This window comes from Dreissena polymorpha, chromosome 7 (assembly GCF_020536995.1).
Source record: "Dreissena polymorpha isolate Duluth1 chromosome 7, UMN_Dpol_1.0, whole genome shotgun sequence".
In the NCBI taxonomy this organism is placed as follows: Eukaryota; Metazoa; Mollusca; class Bivalvia; order Myida; family Dreissenidae; genus Dreissena; species Dreissena polymorpha.
The window spans coordinates 4,253,169-4,272,977 of NC_068361.1; the positions used below are offsets into that span (position 1 = coordinate 4,253,169).

Genomic DNA, 19,809 nt, shown 5'->3' on the forward strand with positions numbered 1-19,809 from the left:
AACTTACATTAGGTCAAAGGTCAAGGTCACAGTGACAAAAAACGTATTCACACAATGGCTGCCACTACAACTAACAGCCCATATGGGGGGCATGCATGTTTTACAAACAGCCCTTGTTTGTTTGTTTTTCTCAAGATGCCGTGGACCATCATGCTCAAGTTGATGTTCACAGATGTTTTTGTTTTGAGTCTGACTCAAACCTGAGTTTGGAAAAGAATATGTGCATATTTTTAAAGCTGAGATTTGTGATTGTTTGTGAACTGACAGACATTCTCAATACTCAGCTTAGTGGCAACTCAAATCTCATCTTCTGTGTTGAGAACAACAATTGAGAATGTTTATGATAATGGGCCATGATTGCACTAGAACCCTGCCATCTCATTTCAGCCATGATACATCTTATTGCAATAAAACCCTGCAGTGTAATTTCAGCCATTATACTTCTGTGCCTTGTAGCATCAACATACTTAAGTCAATATTCTGAGTCAACTTTGTTTAAGACTTTTTTCTCTCTCTTTTTTTTGATGACTTTGATAGTTAGATGTTCACAGAAGTTTTTTGAGTTTTTGACTCGCACTCAACCTTGAGTTTGAGGAGGATTGTGTGCATATTATCATAGCTGAGGGTTGAGGAGGATTATGTGCATATTATCATAGCTGACGGTTGAGGAGGAATATGTGCATATTATCATAGCTGAGGGTTGAGGAGGAATATGTGCATATTATCATAGCTGAGGGTTTAGGAGGATTATGTTCATATTATCATAGCTGAGGGTTGAGATTGTTTGTGAGCTGATCCACATTCTCAATACTTGGCTGGGTGGAAACTCAAATCTCATCTTCTGAGTCGAGCTCAAAAATGGAGAATGTTCACGATACTGAGCCCAGATAATAGTCTTATTATTGTTGCAGTTGTCGTCCCTCCCAGGGATAGCCTTCTGGTCCGGGATGCGACATCTCAGGTTCCTTCATCTCCATGACAACCCGCTGGGGAAGTACGAGAATCTCCAGAACCTTGCCATGTGTCCTCATCTCGTGGCGCTCACCATGTATGATACACCGCTGAGTTTGAAGCGAAATTATCGCCACCATGTCGTCAACAGTATCTGGTCCCTTAAGGTAAATTACTTTGCATATGTGTATAAATGATCATCTTCTGAATGTTGAAAGTCTTGTAAAGGACATTTTTATACAATTTTACTTTTTTCATTTTTGTGTTTATTTTGGTGACATACATCAACTCTTAAATATTAAGACAGCATCTTTGGTAAAAACAGTGTTTTTTCAAAATTTCACAAATTTATATGAGTTAAAACATATTGTCTATTGAATGTTAAAATTAGTGTAACCATACTTGCAACTAGTTTATTATTTTCCTAATATTAAAATATCTTTATATTCACCAGCATATTGATGCTCCAAGTGAAACTCAATCACTACAAAGGAAACCATTTTATCCTCATCAACAAAGCTCCAAAATGTTCCGTTCAGTCGCTTGGCTTGATCTTTATATTATCTCAATCACGTGTCTCTAGGCTTGATTTGTATAATATCACACTTGCGCTCTATCTCACACACATGCCATACATCATAAAAAGTGCCACTAAACTAACACATGGCTCTTGGAACTGTTGACTTCTTTAACTCTTTCATTGCTGGAACCGAATTTTGAAGGCCTTTGCAAACAGTTTGGATCCAGATGAGACTTCACAGAACATGGTGTCTCATCAGGATCCAAACTGTTTGCTATTCAGATAGTATTTTTGAAAAAAAAACGAGAAAGAAATACAGCAGACGACATTTTAGCAGACGACAAATTTCCCAGCATGCAATGGGTAAATATTCCATATGAGCCTCACTGTAAGAAAACTGGGCCAAGCGCATGCAGGGGTTCTTAAATATTTTATGAGTCTACTTGTCCACGGACAAGTTGGACCCACAAATTCACTTGTCCGTACCAAAGAAGTACTTGTCCGTACTTTTAAGATAAATAAAGGAAAACATCATTACTAATTAAGCAAATAATACAAACATACACTTTTGTTAAGTTCTATATTTGATTATATACATAGTTAACTAGAAAATACAAGCAAGATGTGCAAACAATAAGAACACGTTTAAGTCACACATGATACCATCTCGGATATTTAATAATCTCGACATAACTAGAAAATTCACTTGAAATAAAATAGTCTCCGCTAAATATAAGTATATAATTATCCGCTTATAAGGGAAACTCCTTACAAAGTTTACATTAACACACACCGGTAACGTTTTCAACCCAAGGAAATTCAATTAGCCAAGACTTAACAAATTCTCGTTTCCGCTTGACGTCGTATTCTTTATCATATTCATACTTGGCTTTTCTCTTCTTTTCCGAAGCCGAACTGATTTTATCATTGGTCTGATTAGCGTCATGGTCTGACGTTAAAGTGATTTTATTTTAAAAAATCGAATGCAGGTCGGTTAAACATGTTTGCGGCCATTTGCAATTTACGAAAAATGTTATCTAATGCGTGATTGGCTGTGTATACACGTGCGCTGGTTTCTTTAAAATAAATGTTACCTTATGCGTGATTGGCTTTTGCTATATACGCGTGGACTTGTTTACTACATTAAATAATTATTATCGGAAAATAACCTACCTCCTGTGAAAAAAGTTTGCTAGTCCGCAGATTAATCATAAGCTATTTATATAAACTTTCGTTTTTTTTATTTTAGGAAAATATTGAAGTTTCATTCACGAAACAAATTTTACCGCGGAAATTTTACTTGTCCCCGGACAAGCCAGCTTTCGAAAACTGCTTGCCCGGAAGGGGAAATTGACAACTCGGACAGCATATTTCAGAACCCCTGGCATGTACGTAAAGTGTTGTCTGAGATTAGCGTGTATAGCCCGCACAGGTTTATCAGAACCTACACTTTCTGCTTATATTGTATTATACATATAATGCAAGTCTCTTCTTTGCAAAACTGCAATGAAGCTGGAAAGTGTCGACCCTGATTAACCTTTGCAGACTGCATAAGGTTATCTTTGACAACACTTTACACTCATGCATTAAGCTCCATTTTCCTAGAGCGAGACACATTTTTATGTGATTCCCTCTCTTCAGGCCCTAGATAACCATGTGATATCGGACGAAGAGATTATAGAAGACGCAGTGTTTGGAGGCCAGTTTGCTGCTCGCCACCCGAACTTTCGGATTCACCTGTTTGACAACACTGGAGAGGTACGGGGATTTCCAGGCTTTCCTTCCCACAAGAGGGAGCCTAGACCTTATCGTTTTGTGATGTATAAGCACGATAATACGGTAAAAGCAAACTATGTGAATTTTGTAGTAAAATTCACTTAATGCCATGTCGAAATATATATTTTTAATGGTCATTTATGAAATCCTGACAAAACGGTAAAAGCAAACCTTTTTCATCAAATTCACTTTAAGATAAATCACCATATATTTTTAGAGGTTATTAACAAACGCCTGGCATCTACAACATACTTAAATGGAAAGACAAAACCATTAAAGAAAACTTTTTTATGTAGATGTTAAATTCACTTTAAGATATGTGACCATATAATTTTATAGGTTACGCCTGGTGATAACAAAAAGTTTGCATTTTTAATGATGTAATCTTGTTCTAATTTGTGTATGATTTTTTGTGTGTTACTTTTTATGATTCATCTAAATATTTCAAAGTAGAGAGAGCTTATCGCTTAAAAATATGTTCACAATAGGGAGGCATTTTAATGGTCCAATTTTACAACTGCACAGTAACTGCAATATTCATAAATCACTAGCTACAAATATATCTCTTTTTACAGCAACACACTTTTGCTGAAGAGCTGAAGCTACTGAAGGAGATCGAGAGGAAAATCAACACCATTCTCTCTCATCATTCACCTGTGTTGATTATGCAGAAATATGTGCGCGGTTATCTGTCAAGGAAAAAGTAAGCTAAGTTGTTTTATAATTCCACTTCCATGTGCTTGTAGACATTTTGTGTGCTTGCATTGCAGACATTATTGTGTGATTGTAAACTATTTTGTTCTTGTAGACATGTTTGTGTCTGTCTCATATCTTTGTCACACATAAAAGGATTCGAATGTAAATAGGCACTAATGGAGTTTCAAGACAACATTCATCAACTATGTGAATTGCCTAAAGGTCAAGGTCGCAATGAGGCTATAGCCATAATGTGTAAAAACAGTCTCTTTCTGGGAAAACTAGGCTAAATGCTTTTTCGGAAAGTGTTGTACCAGATTAGCCTGTGCAGTATGCACAGGCTAATCGGGACGACACTTTGCACCTTAACTGGATTTTCATGAAAAAGAGATTCCTATAAACAAAAAATTCATAAAAGTAGAAAGTTTCATCACTGATTAGCCTGTGGGGACTGCACAGGCTTATCTAGGATGACACTTAATGTCCATGAATTTAGCCCTGTTTTCCCAGAACACGGCTGATATTGATGTTTATCACCAGGTATGGTTCTGTTCGTCGACCGAAGGGAACGTCCGAGCGTGACGCAGGTCTTCTCATGGTGCCGTCTGACATCGTGCCTCCTCCACCCAGCTCAAGCCCAGTACCTCCAGAAGCTAGACACCAGGTGTGTATGTAAACGTTCATTCCATCACCACCACCCCCTACCCCTGGTTGCTAGACACCAGGTGTGTATGTAAACGTTCATTCCATCACCACCACCCCCTACCTCTGGTTGATAGATACCAGGTGTGTATGTCAACGTTCATTCCATCACCACCACCCCTACCCCTGGTTGCTAGACGGCAGGTGTGTATGTAAACGTTCATTCCATCACCTCCACCCCCTACCCCTGGTTGCTAGACACCAGGTGTGTATGTAAACGTTCATTCCATCACCACCACCCCCTACCCCTGGTTGCTAGACACCAGGTGTGTATGTAAACATTCATTCCATCACCACCACCCCCTAACCCTGGTTGCTAGACACCAGGTGTGTATGTAAACATTCATTCCATCACCACCACCCCCAACCCCTGGTTGCTAGACACCAGGTGTGTATGTAAACGTTCATTCCATCACCACCACCCCCTACACCTGGTTGCTAGACACCAGGTGTGTATGTCAACGTTCATTCCATCACCACCACCCCCTACACCTAGTTGCTAGACACCAGGTGTGTATGTAAACGTTCATTCCATCACCACCACCCCCTACCCCTGGTTGCTAGACACCAGGTGTGTATGTAAACGATCATTCCATCACCACCATCCCCTACACCTGGTTGCTAGACACCAGGTGTGTATGTCAACGTTCATTCCATCACCACCACCCCCTACACCTGGTTGCTAGACACCAGGTGTGTATGTAAACGTTCATTCCATCACCACCACCCCCTACTCCTGGTTGCTAGACACCAGGTGTGTATGTAAACGTTCATTCCATCACCACCACCCCCTACCCCTGGTTGCTAGACACCAGGTGTGTATGTAAACGTTCATTCCATCACCACCACCCCCTACACCTGGTTGCTAGACACCAGGTGTGTATGTAAACGTTCATTCCATCACCACCACCCCCTACACCTGGTTGCTAGACACCAGGTGTGTATGTAAACGTTCATTCCATCACCACCACCCCCTACCTCTGGTTGCTAGATACCAGGTGTCAACGTTCATTCCATCACCACCACCCCTACCCCTGGTTGCTAGACACCAGGTGTGTATTTAAACGTTCATTCCATCACCTCCACCCCCTACACCTGGTTGCTAGACACCAGGTGTGTATGTAAACGTTCATTCCATCACCACCACCCCCTACCCCTGGTTGCTAGACACCAGGTGTGTATGTAAACGTTCATTCCATCACCACCACCCCCTACCCCTGGTTGCTAGACACCAGGTGTGTATGTAAACGTTCATTCCATCACCACCATCCCCTACCCCTGGTTGCTAGACACCAGGTGTGTATGTAAACGTTCATTCCATCACCTCCACCCCCTACACCTGGTTGCTAGACACCAGGTGTGTATGTAAACGTTCATTCCATCACCACCACCCCCTACCCCTGGTTGCTAGACACCAGGTGTGTATGTAAACGATCATTCCATCACCACCATCCCCTACACCTGGTTGCTAGACACCAGGTGTGTATGTCAATGTTCATTCCATCACCACCACCCCCTACACCTGGTTGCTAGACACCAGGTGTGTATGTAAACGTTCATTCCATCACCACCACCCCCTACCTCTGGATGCTCTAGACATATATATAGTGAAAACATGTGAACACTCTAGAAGTCACATTTTTGGCCCAATTCTCATGAAATTTGGTCAGAACATTTGTTTCCTTGACATGAGAGTTGAGTTCAAAAATGGTTCCGGTCAGTTGAATAACATGGCTGCCGGAGGGGGGGCAGTTTTCTTATATTTATATAGTAAAAAAATCTTGTGAATACTCTAGAAGTCACATTTTTTGCCCAATCATCATGAAAGTTGGTGAAAAGATTGGTTTTATATATATCTTAGATGAGTTCGCAAATGGTCCCGATCTGTCAAAAAACATGGCTGCCAGGGGGGGGGGGGGTGGGCAGTTTTCCTTATGTGACTAGAGAGAAACCTTGGGATCAAACACTATAGAAGTCACATTTTTTTCCTAATCATCGTGAAAGTTAGTCAATACATTGGTTATTGATTTCTCGGACAAATTGGAAAATGGCTCAGATTGGTGAAGCACACTTTTTAGCTCACCTGATTTCTTAGGTGATGTTTTAGAATTGTGGTCATTAATGCCATAATTATTGCCCTTAGATTGTCCAAATTTTCATTATATTATACAAAATCCTTGTAAACACTCTAGAGGTCACAATTTTGTTTCAGATTTTATGAATCTTGATCATAATATTTATATTTGTAAGCAAAGTTTGATGTTTGGTAAGGGGGGTGGGGTCAACTCAAAATATAGGTCACAAGGTCAAATCTTACAAAAACAAAAACACTCCATAACCAGAGTTTTGGTTCAATAATGATGAAACTTGACCAGGGTGTTTGTCTGGACAATATCTAGTTCAGGTTTGACGTTTGGTAAAGATTGAATGAACCAACTCCTCTAAGTTGAGTGAACTAGGGCCATCTTGGTCCTCTTGTTAAAAGGAAGTCTCTTTTAAGCTAATTAAGGGCTTAGAGTGCTAGAGCTGATTTCAAGTGCTTTATTAAATGGCGGCAAATTTGAAGTTGGATTTGCTATTTCCCTTTATAAGAAAACTTTATTTCTCTCATTTTGACATGTAAAAGTTGGATGCACATTATACATAAGTGTGCGCAATACATAGTGAAGTATGGTACTTTAACTGCATGGGTGTGTAAGTACATCGCTGTGTGATGTTTGCAGGAAGCTGCAGTGTCAGAGGTGGGCACGGTAGAGTACGATGTGCAACGATTATCAGAGGGGCCCAGTGATTCTGCCTCCAATCATCCTAGAGAACAGGTGGAGGTAAGCCACAGTTTACTTTACTAACTTCATCCAAGTATCTTACATTGTTAGTCTCTTCTGATTTTGTTTCTCCTAGCTGCTCCTGGTCTTGAGAATACATTATTCTGTTAAGCTTCCTATCCCGCTTCACACATGCAACATTAACACATTCACACATCCCACATTCCACCTCAAGCAATGCTTCTCACACATTCCAAACTTACACATCAGCAGTCTGTTCAGGTTTATGCTGTTTGCTACTCATCAGTATCTTAGGGTTGGAAATGAAGCCTTTAAAACATCTTTAATTTAGTATCACTTTCTAAGAGACAACAAACACATCAAAATAGGTATCTAAGTGGTAAAGAGATATTAAGTAAATTTATTTCTCTACTGCAGGGCTACCTTGAGCCTTTCTCAACCCCCCTGGACATGGCTTACGAGCCCTCTGAGGTCTTTACCCAGGAAGGATCCCCAAAGAAACGGAAAAATCTTCTCATCAATCTTGCAAAACTTCAGGCAGGAACGTTCTCCAGTCTCTATGACGAACAAATCGCCATTGAGACTATTCTCCCACAAGATTCCTTGGAAAAGATTGAAACTGTGGCTAAAAGGAGGCTGAGAAAAAGAAAAGAAAAAGTACCTCAGAAAAAGGTGGTGAAAAGCGTTAAGCAGTTTTTCGGACCCATTATTGATTCTTCCCCGTCGCCTGATGTGGAGGATAAACCGGACTATGATGAAGAAACACCAGTTACAGAATACCGTTTACGAGGGTACAAACCGAATATCATTTTAGTCGATCCTGTGACAGAAATGATTCTGTCGAAACAGGAGGCTGGAAGGTTGGTGAGAGATGCCGAGCTGGAGCACCACAGACGAATGCAAGAGGCGCCATCACCGAGGTTGAAAATGCCAACAAAAAAAATCGCTAACAATGATCAGAGGATATTTTCTAAGGTTCATGGAACAATGGGAATGTCATGTTTGTTTGCGGTTCATCAGGCGTACAAGGATCGAGAAAAGGCTGAGAAAACTGCAATGAAAATGGAGCATATTCTGAGTATGAGAGACGAACGCGATCGGGCGAAGGAGCGAATAAGATTGTATCACGATGAGAAAAGATCTAATGCCCTCAAACAGCGGGACATGGAGAGGGCTAAAACTTTAGAGCAGTTGGAGAAACGTGAAATGTTGAGATTAAATTACTTGGATAAACGTCACGAGTTGAAGAATAAATCTGCTGATCTTACAAGGAGTTATAGGCAAGACTTTACGTTTATCACCGAATTCAGCAACCAGCACACTTCCGTTTCCAATGCCCTGATGCGACACGATCGCCAGGCAAAGTTTGAAGATACTCTGCAAGCCAAGAACGACCTTGTAGCAAACATGAGTGCCGCTGAAGCAGAACAGAAAGAAGTGGTGAAAAAATATCTCGAGCATCGACAGTTAATGAGACAGACGGAATCGGCAATGGCACGAGCCACCCTCGATACCAGAATGCTGCAAGAGGTCAATGACCGCATGCTTGAGGCAAAATCTCGTGTGGCACAGCAGAAAGCGCGACGGGACACTGTGCAGACGTTTTACCCATTACCAGTAATGACACCAGTTCCCACCTCTTCTTCGGCTCCTCCGTATGTGGTTCCCGGCTTACCACGCTGGGACACAAATCTTCTTATGAACCATGCACGTGGAAGTAATAAACAGTCCACTATGGTTCAGTAGCGTTTAGCAAACATTTTTAAGATGCTTTTTGAGTCTTGGACATGACATCGTGGTTTATGATAACCTTGCATTGTGTGATTTTATACAGCCTGTGATATTTTATTAGATTATAATCAGTCCAATATTTATGTTGCCTGTGATATGTTTAGATTTTTATAATTTACTGAAATTTTTGACACTTTATAGCATGAGGATGGTTAGTTATCTAGAGTTATTTATAACTAATTAAATTGTCTGTTTATAATCAGTAAAATAATTTTAAAACTGTTTTGTCAAGTAAATCATCAAACATAACTAGTATTTAAAATGTGTTGTTGGTTTTTGTAATAGACAAATGTGTTGTTTAAACTACAAATGTGTGCATATTTCAGATTATCAGATAATTGGTTATAAGGTAAATTTTGACTGCTTATAATGTTAATTTTAAAGAACAATGTTTCCATAACAGGATTTTGACTGCAAAAGACTAATGGGTTGTGATTTTTTTTGCTGAATGTTTAAAAAATGTATTACGTGTATTTTTTATTAAATTTGTTTCCAAATTTATTAACAAAATGTTTTAAAAGTAATAATTATACACTACTGATTGTGATAAATTATAATGCATTTCAAGATTGACATTTGCTAATAAATTAATGGGCCAGTGTTGGTTACAATTGTTTTCAAGCAAATAATATAAAAATAGTACTACCGGTACATGTATGCTAAATCTTAATTTTACAGATGCCATATCTAAAATTCGCAGTGTATGTAGCATAAGCTTTAATTTATTTATTATTTATACATTAATTATGTTCACAAACAGTAATAAAATACACTTCACAGTAAGTATTTTGTTATTGCTTACTATTTTGTTTTTGCACATTAAAAATTCAAAAAATATTTGTATGCTATGGTTAAAAGTTATTGTTGGAAGACTAAGCAACAGAAAAACTGGACCTAAGAGGCTATTAATATTAATCTTCTATCCTTTTGATGTACATGTAGCAAGCGATTATCAACAGTGTTTACATGTTTATAGTGGTTATTTATGTAATCATACAGGAAATCAATAAGTAATTGCTTACTGGAGAGGTTTACAGGTATAAAACAGCATTTTTGATATTTAAAACCAGCAACCTCTAGCTGTGTACCATCTTGCAACAAAAACAAATGAAATGTGAAATACCTGGTTATAAGAAATACTTTAATACGAATAACGGTGGTTGAGGCTGAATAAATATGTTTCTTTTAAAGATTTTATGCAAATTATGTGTCATCAGACATTTGATATGATGTTCAGGTCTGCAACTTAGTTATGATTAACTTATCTTATTCATGGGTCTATTCACAATTATCATGTTCAAATTACAACTTAATTGCAATCTCTTAAAACATATCTTATTGTTAATTTCCCAACACATTCCTGAAATGCTGTCAGAAAACAACAGAGCTTACTCCAAATTAATAAAAGACAAATATATCTTAATTTTTGTATGTATTGTATTGTTGTCTATTATCTTACAACTCACTTACTGAAATAAAAGTCTTAAGTACATTTTTTTTTAAATCTGTGCCGTTGTTTTATATATGAGTGAAATGACATCGTGTATTAGTTTATTGAGAACTCATTTCACTGGTGATTTTCTTTAAAACTATTTTTGAACATTTATGTCAAGTCAACAAAATGTCAATGAATAAATTATTATTAAAGAAACATGTCATAGTTATTTTTGAACAGATTGCACACAGCTAGTTTGTTTTTACTATGACTGTTTTTCTACCACAAGGCCTAAGATGTAGTGCACGCATATCTTCTGAAACTGTTTGCTGATAAAATTGCACAAACTTCCAAAGCTGGAGGCATTTGACACGTCTACACAGCTTCAAAGCTGAAAAACATGGCAATTTACATCTTGTTAATAATTTTTCACAGACCGTATATTCATAGCTAAATGTCCCGGTGTCTGTTGGCTCAACTTCGTTTTCACAATATTTTGGATGTACAAGTTATTGCTAATGCCATTTTATTCTTAAGCAGATTATTACAACATCGTGCAAACTAGTTCCCTAATTATAAAGTCGTAAATTGATTTAAAAAAAGCACAACTAAAAGGATATAAAACTTTATTCAAAACATACAGTTAACGTATTATACATATTTACGTACTGGAGCTCAATTAGTCACGTCATTATTAACTTTAGAACCGTACCAGTTAAAAGTACCCTGGGTACTTTTAAGTATACTAGAATGTACCCCGGGTGTGTAATAGGGGTATTCCACTACGACCCGATTCCCCACGATTTGTCCCGATTTCCAATATTTTGAGGTCGGGGACATTTGTAGCTCAATTTGCGGAGGTCCTAACTCATTCGTAGCTACTCGTGGGCCGGTCGTAAGTGATTCCTGCAACTCGTGAGCTCCCGAAAAATCGTGACCAGATTTAAAACGTACTTTAAAACGTGTTTACCTCCAAGATTGAATTTAATCGCAGTTGACACGTAACAGCGTCGTAGTACGTTCTTGGGCGTCGTAATGGAATCGTGACTCAATCGGGAAATCGGTGATCGGTATGACTAGATTCCGAAAACAGTACTGTTTTCGTGAAAACAGTAAAATTTACCCAAAACAGTATTATAATATATGAACACATTGAATTTGAAGACGAAAACACCGCTTTTTCATATTTATGGTTTGAAAAAGAATAGTAGTTTTAAGATATTTCAGTATATATGTTATAACTTTAAAATAAAATATATTTCAATAAAAATAATCCGCATTTATTTTTGTTCATATAACAGTAAAATGTACACCCGAAAACAGTAAACAAATATATATACGAAAACAGTGCGCATTCAATATGTTAGTAAGAAATAGATATCAATGATACATAACAAATTATATTGTATTTTATATTTTATTTGTATAGAAGTCTTTTATTCCAAGAAACCAAATTCAAACTATGAAAAAAATAAACACTACCGAAAACAGCATGGCAAATGGGTGTCATACTTGATCGCTTTAATATATGAGTTTGCGTAGTCGGATATGTTTGATTTACGCCACTATCACGATGTAAAGGTGGGAAATCTAACTGTTTTCGGTAAATTCACTGTTTTCGCGAGCATCTAGTCATACCCATCGGTGATCACGTGATCTGTCTACGAATCAGTTACGACTTTGTCAAGACTCTCACGAGTTCATCCCGAGTTAGTTGCCAGCCCGCTAAGATTCTCGCGATTTAGATCAAGACTCACGAGTTCATCCCAAGTGAGTTGCGAGCCCGCTAAGATTCTCGCGATTTAGATCAATATCAATAGATATTGGTGCCTAATTCATGGGTGCGTTCAGTGAGGTTCGAGCTTAGTCGTGACCGATCTGCATCGTTCGAAGTACAGTCGCAGTAGATTCTTACACATCGTAGTGAAGTCGCGACCCTATTCGCAAGACTTCATCCGAACCCTACGATTCGTCGTAACTCAATCGTACAAGTGTCGTAACTGAATCTTAGACTGTCACGAGTCTTCATGATTCAATAAATGTGATAAATCGTAGCGAATCGTGGCTTGTTTTCGTAGTGGAATAGGGCCATAAAATACACTAAAATGCACCCGACCATACTTTTTTGTATATTTTTTGTACCACGGGTACTTTGTCGTATACTTAAAAAGAACACACGGCTTTTTCCACCTGTTTCTATGACTTGTTTCACTACAGTGTTTCCTCGCTTTTGTTTACATTTTTTGTATCCAAAGTTCTAAGTTTATTGATAGCTCTTTGCAGAAACGCCTCTGCTCTTTGGTTATATCGAATTTGGATTTGGATTTAAGTTCACAAGTGCGCATGTGCAGATATTCAACATGTGGGAGGTTTGTTATGGGTTCAGCATCATGTTGCTCCTATGAACCAACAGAACCAATAGCGTGTAATAGCTGATCTTAATTAATAGATATTTTACATTGAAATATTGTTTTAAAATCTGCTGTTATGGGAAAATTATCCTTTAAAATACGAAGCAATGTCCTTGTTTTGGTTATTTAACTAATAATTTGTTAAGGATTTGCACACAATAAACCATCAATAAATTATATTATTTGAACTCAAGTACGTCTTAAACAGTTTAAAGAATTAATGCATAAATTGGCTTGCAAATTGCACAAAAAATTATCTTGTTCCGCCATTTGGCATATATGGTATAATTTAGTACCCTCATGCCTGGCCTCGTAAAATACTCAACTCTTCGTAATAACACCCGGTAATTAATAAAATAAAAAGAAGAACCAAAAATCGCGTATTAACAATATCGGATACGATTCTTTCCTTTATTCGTTTGACTGGTGGTGTTCGACCAGTACTGAAGCGATGCTTGCATTGAATATTGGCCTAGCCATCCATTATTTATTACGTCATTCACAAAACTACGAGAGGGGCCCAGATTATATTTGAACAAAATTTGAATACACGTTTAGACAGTAACGCACGAAAAACTCGTACAAATTGCTTTAACTTTATCATGTACAATTGTATTATTGATGTTTCAACATTGATATTCGCCATTTATAGCATGGCGCGTCAAATAATTAGTGATTAAGTGGAAGGGGTGGTGGTTGGACTGTTGAAGACTAAACACACATATAGGAGTATTCAAAATGAGTTGAAAGCAATGTGATATTCGATTTTCTTGGGCTCCATCAAGAACATTCGTGATAATAATGAACATCAACGCCAAAATATCAATGCTGGCCTTCCTATGCCAAAGTTTAGATATTGTCGAAATATGGCCACACCGAACCTCATCAGAAAAATCAATCGCATGATCGACAAAGTTAATCCAACGACCCAGCGTGAAATGTCGTCTATGTTAGGCATCTCTAAAGGAACTGTATATAACATTATCACAAAAATATTGGAAGCTAAACTTTGAAAAAAATGCAAAGTTCATCAGCTTAACATGGTGCAAATTAAGACGAGGAGTTTTAGTCATCAAATTTTTAAGTTCTGAACAATCTGACGCCAGATTTATTATCCAAAATGGATTAAACTTGTAAGAATGTTTATCAGGACAAGATCTAAACGGAGTTTACATTTGGGTCACATGCCTCAAAATCTAGGTCAGCAGGTCAAATGGTAACAAAAACCTTGTAACCACTGTACGGGCTTAATGTATGACTTAATCTTGATGAAACTTTGTCAGGATGTTCATTCAGTTATTTTCTAGACTGGGTTAGAGTCTGGATCATGTGTGTTCAAAAACCAGGTCACCATGTCAAATCTTAGAAAAACCTTTTGACCTCTCTAAAGGCCACACTAAGGACTCAATCTTGATAAATGTCTATCTTGACAATATAAAGGCAAAGTTCAAATCTGGGTCTAAAGTGTCCAAAAACTAGGTCACAAAGTCAAATAACAAGCCTTTTTACCACTAAAGGCAGACATTAAGCTTGTGTAACATAGTGGGCAACTCTTATTCATAATAATATAGTATTCTTGCAGTTACTCCCCTTTGACGGCTGTGTAAGTAATTGTAGTTCAATTTACTTGTATGTTAAACAAACTAGTCATTACTGGTTATTATTAGTTGGTCGCGTTAGCGGCCGACTAAATTTACAGAGCATATTTTGCAAATCAGTATGTGCTTAGAAGCCATAGCTACGGTAAGAACCACAACTCACTATGCTAGGAGCGATTGCCGTGAGTGTATATACCAGCTTGTAAGACGACATTTGCCAGTCTAGTGTTTATCATTGAAATCTGTACATATTGGCTGCTTTCAGGGAAAATGGGGCTTATTGCATGTCAAATAAGATTAGCCTGTGCACACTGATTAGCCTGTGTAATGCTCACAAGCTTATCAAGGACGACAACAGCGAACAACTTCAGTGCCTTCAGCGCTTTGATATTAGGTAATGTAATAACTACCGGGTAGTCAAATTTCAATTAGAGTGGCACATTGTTATGATAAACTTAAGCTAAAGCTGTTGCATGAATTTGAATTCTGTATTAATTGTATAAAATGTATATATACTTGCTTTATGCTGTCGTATGTTTGTGATGCAAATTCATTTATAATTGATGTTTAAGTAGGGTATTGGAGAGATTTACATACTTGGTTTTATGGTATTTATTAATGTAATATGAACACGATTGGTTTATTATGCGTTTTTAATACCAGGCAGTGTGAAATAGTCTTCAAACATTTCATTCTTTCACTCGCTCATTTATGGACATACCTGTTGCAGTGAATCTTTACAATTGAATTTAAATGAATTGAAAAGTCATCCAATCTACAAACAGCATCTAGTAAATACTGCTTATACACATGGACCTTTTCCACATTATATGTACGTACGGAATACAGTTTGTGACATAAACATTTAAACAAAACTTGGAGTTCTATATGAACCTCGCTATGTATGTACGGAATACAGTTTGTGACAAACATTTAAACAAAACTTGGAGTTCTATTTGAACCTCGCTCTGTGAAAACGGGGTTTAATGCATGTGCACAAAGTGCCGTCCCTATCTAGCCTGTGCAAGCCACACAGGCTAATCAGAGACTATACTGTGGATTTGTTCGTTTGAAGGAAGTCTCTTTCAAACGAAAATCCAGTTTTTTGCACTTTAAAAATCAAATAATGCTGGTATTTACTGAATGTAAGACATAAAGGCAATATCCATTCCATATATGCAAACGTATATTAGACCTGAACACATGACACATGTGTACGGAGATGAAAATGATAGTATGATAGTAACAGATATAAATGATAAATTTATTTTTGTGAAAAATCTAACAATGAAACTATTCTACAGGAAATTGAACTAACAATGTTTTTTTTTATATCAAACGAGCAAATGTCGGTACCCTATTCTGGCTTTCAGACATGCTGACAGCGTACTAACCTTGATATCCGGTTGTCACGTAATTACACGTTGTTCGTTGATAATACACAGTAACAACTAAAGTTCATTTCTGTTTTCATCGAGATTTATTTCTGTTCTATATTTTCTGACACAACGCTTCTAATGTTCATGAAGTACAATTTTACAGCGCGGCGGCCTATTGGCCGCCACGTCAAGAAAACGTGACTACTCTACTCGATTGTCTCGAATGGGTCCCAATGGTTCAAATGGCCCTAGGTCCGTTAAAATTACTCCGCTTTTATACCAATTTCGTTACGTACTCGCCTAATTCGTGACCCACGCCTGTCATCAAGTAATGGGCGTCAAACGTGTGCATACCGGACTTTTACGCCTCTGTACTCGCGGGTCTCCATTTAATTTGACATCTCCAATTTGTACCTACTAATTGTTTATATGCATTTTGCGAGTCACGATTCTTATATTTTTCTGTTCGTTACATATTACTGAAATATATCTATTATCCTTTCATAAAATAAACTCATAATAATAAAATACATTGCATATACATTTTACTGAAATATACCCATTATAACCCGTTACATTACACGGTAAGATGGAGTGTATTACGTCAAAAGGAAATGCACAGTGTTTGCTCTATAACGGCGGTTCAGTCAAAGCACACAAATTAGAAATGCGTGTATGTAAAAAACTAAATGACATGACATTTCGTAAGTATACAAAAGGGAGCTGCAAAAATTACACGATATAAACCATATAATGCAGCAAAAATAATTGCTAAATGTACGATCACCGCCTTAAAGTATACAAGCTCTGACTAATAAAAAGGGGCATGCACACTTACTTTTGATTTGACGAGCTCAGTGCAAAACGGTTTTACACTCCCATTATTTCTTAATGATACACCAAAGCTTCATGTTCAACTTTCGGCTGAAAAACGCGATGCTACATCATTATAATTTTCTATTAGGCCAATGCAGAACTAACATTGTATTCACGCCCAAAATTCGGCTGGCATCGCTGCAAAACGCGATGCTACATCATTATTAGCATCGCTGCAAAACGCGTTGCTACATCTTTATAATTTTCTATTCGGCCTATGCAGTACTAGGTCCAACATTCGGCTAGTATCGCTGCAAAACGCAATGCTTCATCTTTATAATTTTCTATTCGGCCTAATAGTATGCAGTAGTAGCATTGTATTCACGCCCAACATTCGGCTAGCATCGCTGTAAAGCGCACAATCTCCACGCAGAGTTGTCGTTCCTTGCACTCACATACAATTTGATTCAGCTGTGCTGGTTCCCGTCAAATTTCTGCGCGGAGGATGCAAAACGCGATGCTACATCTCTATAATTTTATATTCGGCCAATGCAGTACTATAATTGTATTTGTTGTTGTCTACTGGCGGAATTCTCTTACATTTTGTTCATAATGTTTGCTCATTTATATATTGACCCCGCCCTGGGAAAACGGGGTTTAATGCATGCGCATTAAGTGTTGTCCCGGATTAGTATGCGCAGTCCGCGCAGTCTTATCAGGGATGACACTTTCCGCTTGTATTTTTTTTGTTAAAAAGAAGTCTCTTCTGTACGGATATCCAGACGCCATGGAAAGTGTCGTCCTTGATTAGCCTGTGAGGACTGTACAGGCTGATATGGGACGGTATTCTACGCGCAAGCATTAAACTCAGTTTTCCCAGAAAGAGGTCCATTTATTCATGAACAAGACTAGTTACCGGTAAGTAGTTTCTGACTATCGTACACACATTGGTTATCTCTCTGCACTACGGGACTGAATCGCACATATTTTGTGTAACGTAACACTACATTCGAGTAGGTGTGCGAGTGTATACAGTTTTTCGATGTTTACAGCTGTCTTACGGCCAATTTATCAATTTAGTATATCGCAAAACATAAACAGGATGTAGAACTTTAAGTTTTGAATTGAATGACAAGTTTAGTTTTACATTTGACGTGAAATGTAACGGATATACTTTGAAGTATCATTTGTGCAGTATTTAAAGGTCATAGGCGGAATTCAACGCGCTTTAAGTGTTATTGAAAAACATTATACCATATATATTAACTAAGGTACTTTTCTTTGTGTAATGTAATGTAAACGTCGCCTCACTGAGTCAGTTATCGGTTGTCTTGAAACGTGTTTTACTTCTACTTCGTGAACTAAAATACACGTATATTTCAATTGTGTTTACAATATGTCGTTTGTACAACTTCATTTGCATTAAACCTACCGAACATATGCAACGGTAAACGGGTTTATGTAATGAGATATGCTAATGTTTTAACGGTTTTGAACAACTAAGCAAGCGTTTTCGGTTTACACATTGTGACTGTTCTTATGCAATACGTATTTGGAGAAAGAGAAAGTAGAGAATCAACCTCACAACGTTGGAAGTAACCGATATTTTATAGAATATATAAATAATATTATATATAGTGAAATGAGCATCTTTAATCACTTTTATTTTATACTTTCCGGTGGTTTATAGAGAAATATCAGTGAATTAAAACTGATAATTTCACTGTTTCAAACAATGAAAATTATCAGTGAAAATTATCGATAATTTTCACTGTTTATGTTAAATGACGTCATTTTTTTGACGAAATGACGTCATTTTCCCAACGTAATTCTTTAGTTAAACTCTTTAACAATGTATATAAACTGTTAAATAAAGCATAAAATAAAAAGAAAATTTGTTGGGTTCGGTGGATTATCGATTTTAATTCACTCGTGATCATATAAAATGTATATTTTCACTCGTGGCTGCGCCACTCGTGAAAATATTATTTTCTATGATCACTCGTGAATTAAAATCGATAATCCACCGAATCCAACAAATATCCTCTATATATTTCAACAATAGAACAATCGAAGATAAATGTTTAGTTCTGTTTACCGTATTAATCATGGTTATAACATAGAACGCCCTGCATTTATGGTAACCAATTTTTATCTTATGCAATCGATTACAAGTTAATACGAACAAAATAATTGACAGTACATGAACGCATCAATGTTTGGTTGCACGCGAGGAGTTTCTTTTTGTACTTAACGAAACAAAAAATCGAATGCTTGTTAACAGTTTTGCGAAAGATCAAAGCTTATCTCGAAGCGATTATTCACATCAAACTATCTGTTCACGAATCGCTATCGAGCTTAATTCAAGTCGTCGAGAAATGAAGCATTTCAATATTGATGTGTGTGATTCGTTTCACGAAATTTCTTTAGGACAGACCAACGAGGTTTCCCAATTGGTTCAAACATTTGAAAAGGAGTGATGAGAAAAGAATATAAAAGCTGACCGACCGGCAATACATTAAACACCGCATTGGTTCAAAATTAGAACATGCGAAGTTACGCGACGCTTGTTCTTCTCATTGGCGCAGTTTATGCGCAGCCGGCGATGCTTGAAATTCAGAATAGTTTCGAGTTCGAAGATGCATTGACCGAGAACCAGACTCATTTATGGGTGTGGCGCTCCGAAGCTTCCGGCTTGAAGACGCTCAGTGTGACGGATCAGGTAGGCCTCTCTGCCATTGAGCTGACGCTGTGCATCGAGCCATACGATGCCACGCAAAACGTCACCATTCGTATCGACGACATCCGGTACTCCAACGACGGGCCCTCGGACCTCATCGTGCTGCGGTTCAACGGTATTACCATTGGCAACTTCACGACGTTGGAGAAGTGGCGTAGCGGGCACGAGTGGAACGTGTTCCGGAACTCCGGGAATATTGGCCCGGGCC

The 19,809-nt window shown here is 37.8% G+C and overlaps 1 protein-coding gene across 3 annotated transcripts in view; it reads left to right on the plus strand.

The window, feature by feature from the left end:
- The window catches only part of LOC127838746 (uncharacterized), a 37,395-nt gene extending 27,394 nt beyond the window's left edge, over window positions 1-10,001 (plus strand). For 2 of the 3 annotated variants that reach the window (XM_052366724.1, XM_052366725.1), the window contains exons 5-10: window positions 912-1,118; window positions 3,113-3,310; window positions 3,823-3,950; window positions 4,484-4,607; window positions 7,369-7,470; window positions 7,849-10,001. In XM_052366724.1, coding sequence (XP_052222684.1) covers window positions 912-1,118; window positions 3,113-3,310; window positions 3,823-3,950; window positions 4,484-4,607; window positions 7,369-7,470; window positions 7,849-9,177 — 2,088 coding nt within the window. In that variant the 3' untranslated portion in view covers window positions 9,178-10,001. The remainder of the gene's footprint in view (window positions 1-911; window positions 1,119-3,112; window positions 3,311-3,822; window positions 3,951-4,483; window positions 4,608-7,368; window positions 7,471-7,848) is intronic. The other variant, XM_052366726.1, reaches the window with a different exon arrangement.
- The last annotated feature ends 9,808 nt before the right edge of the window (window positions 10,002-19,809 follow it).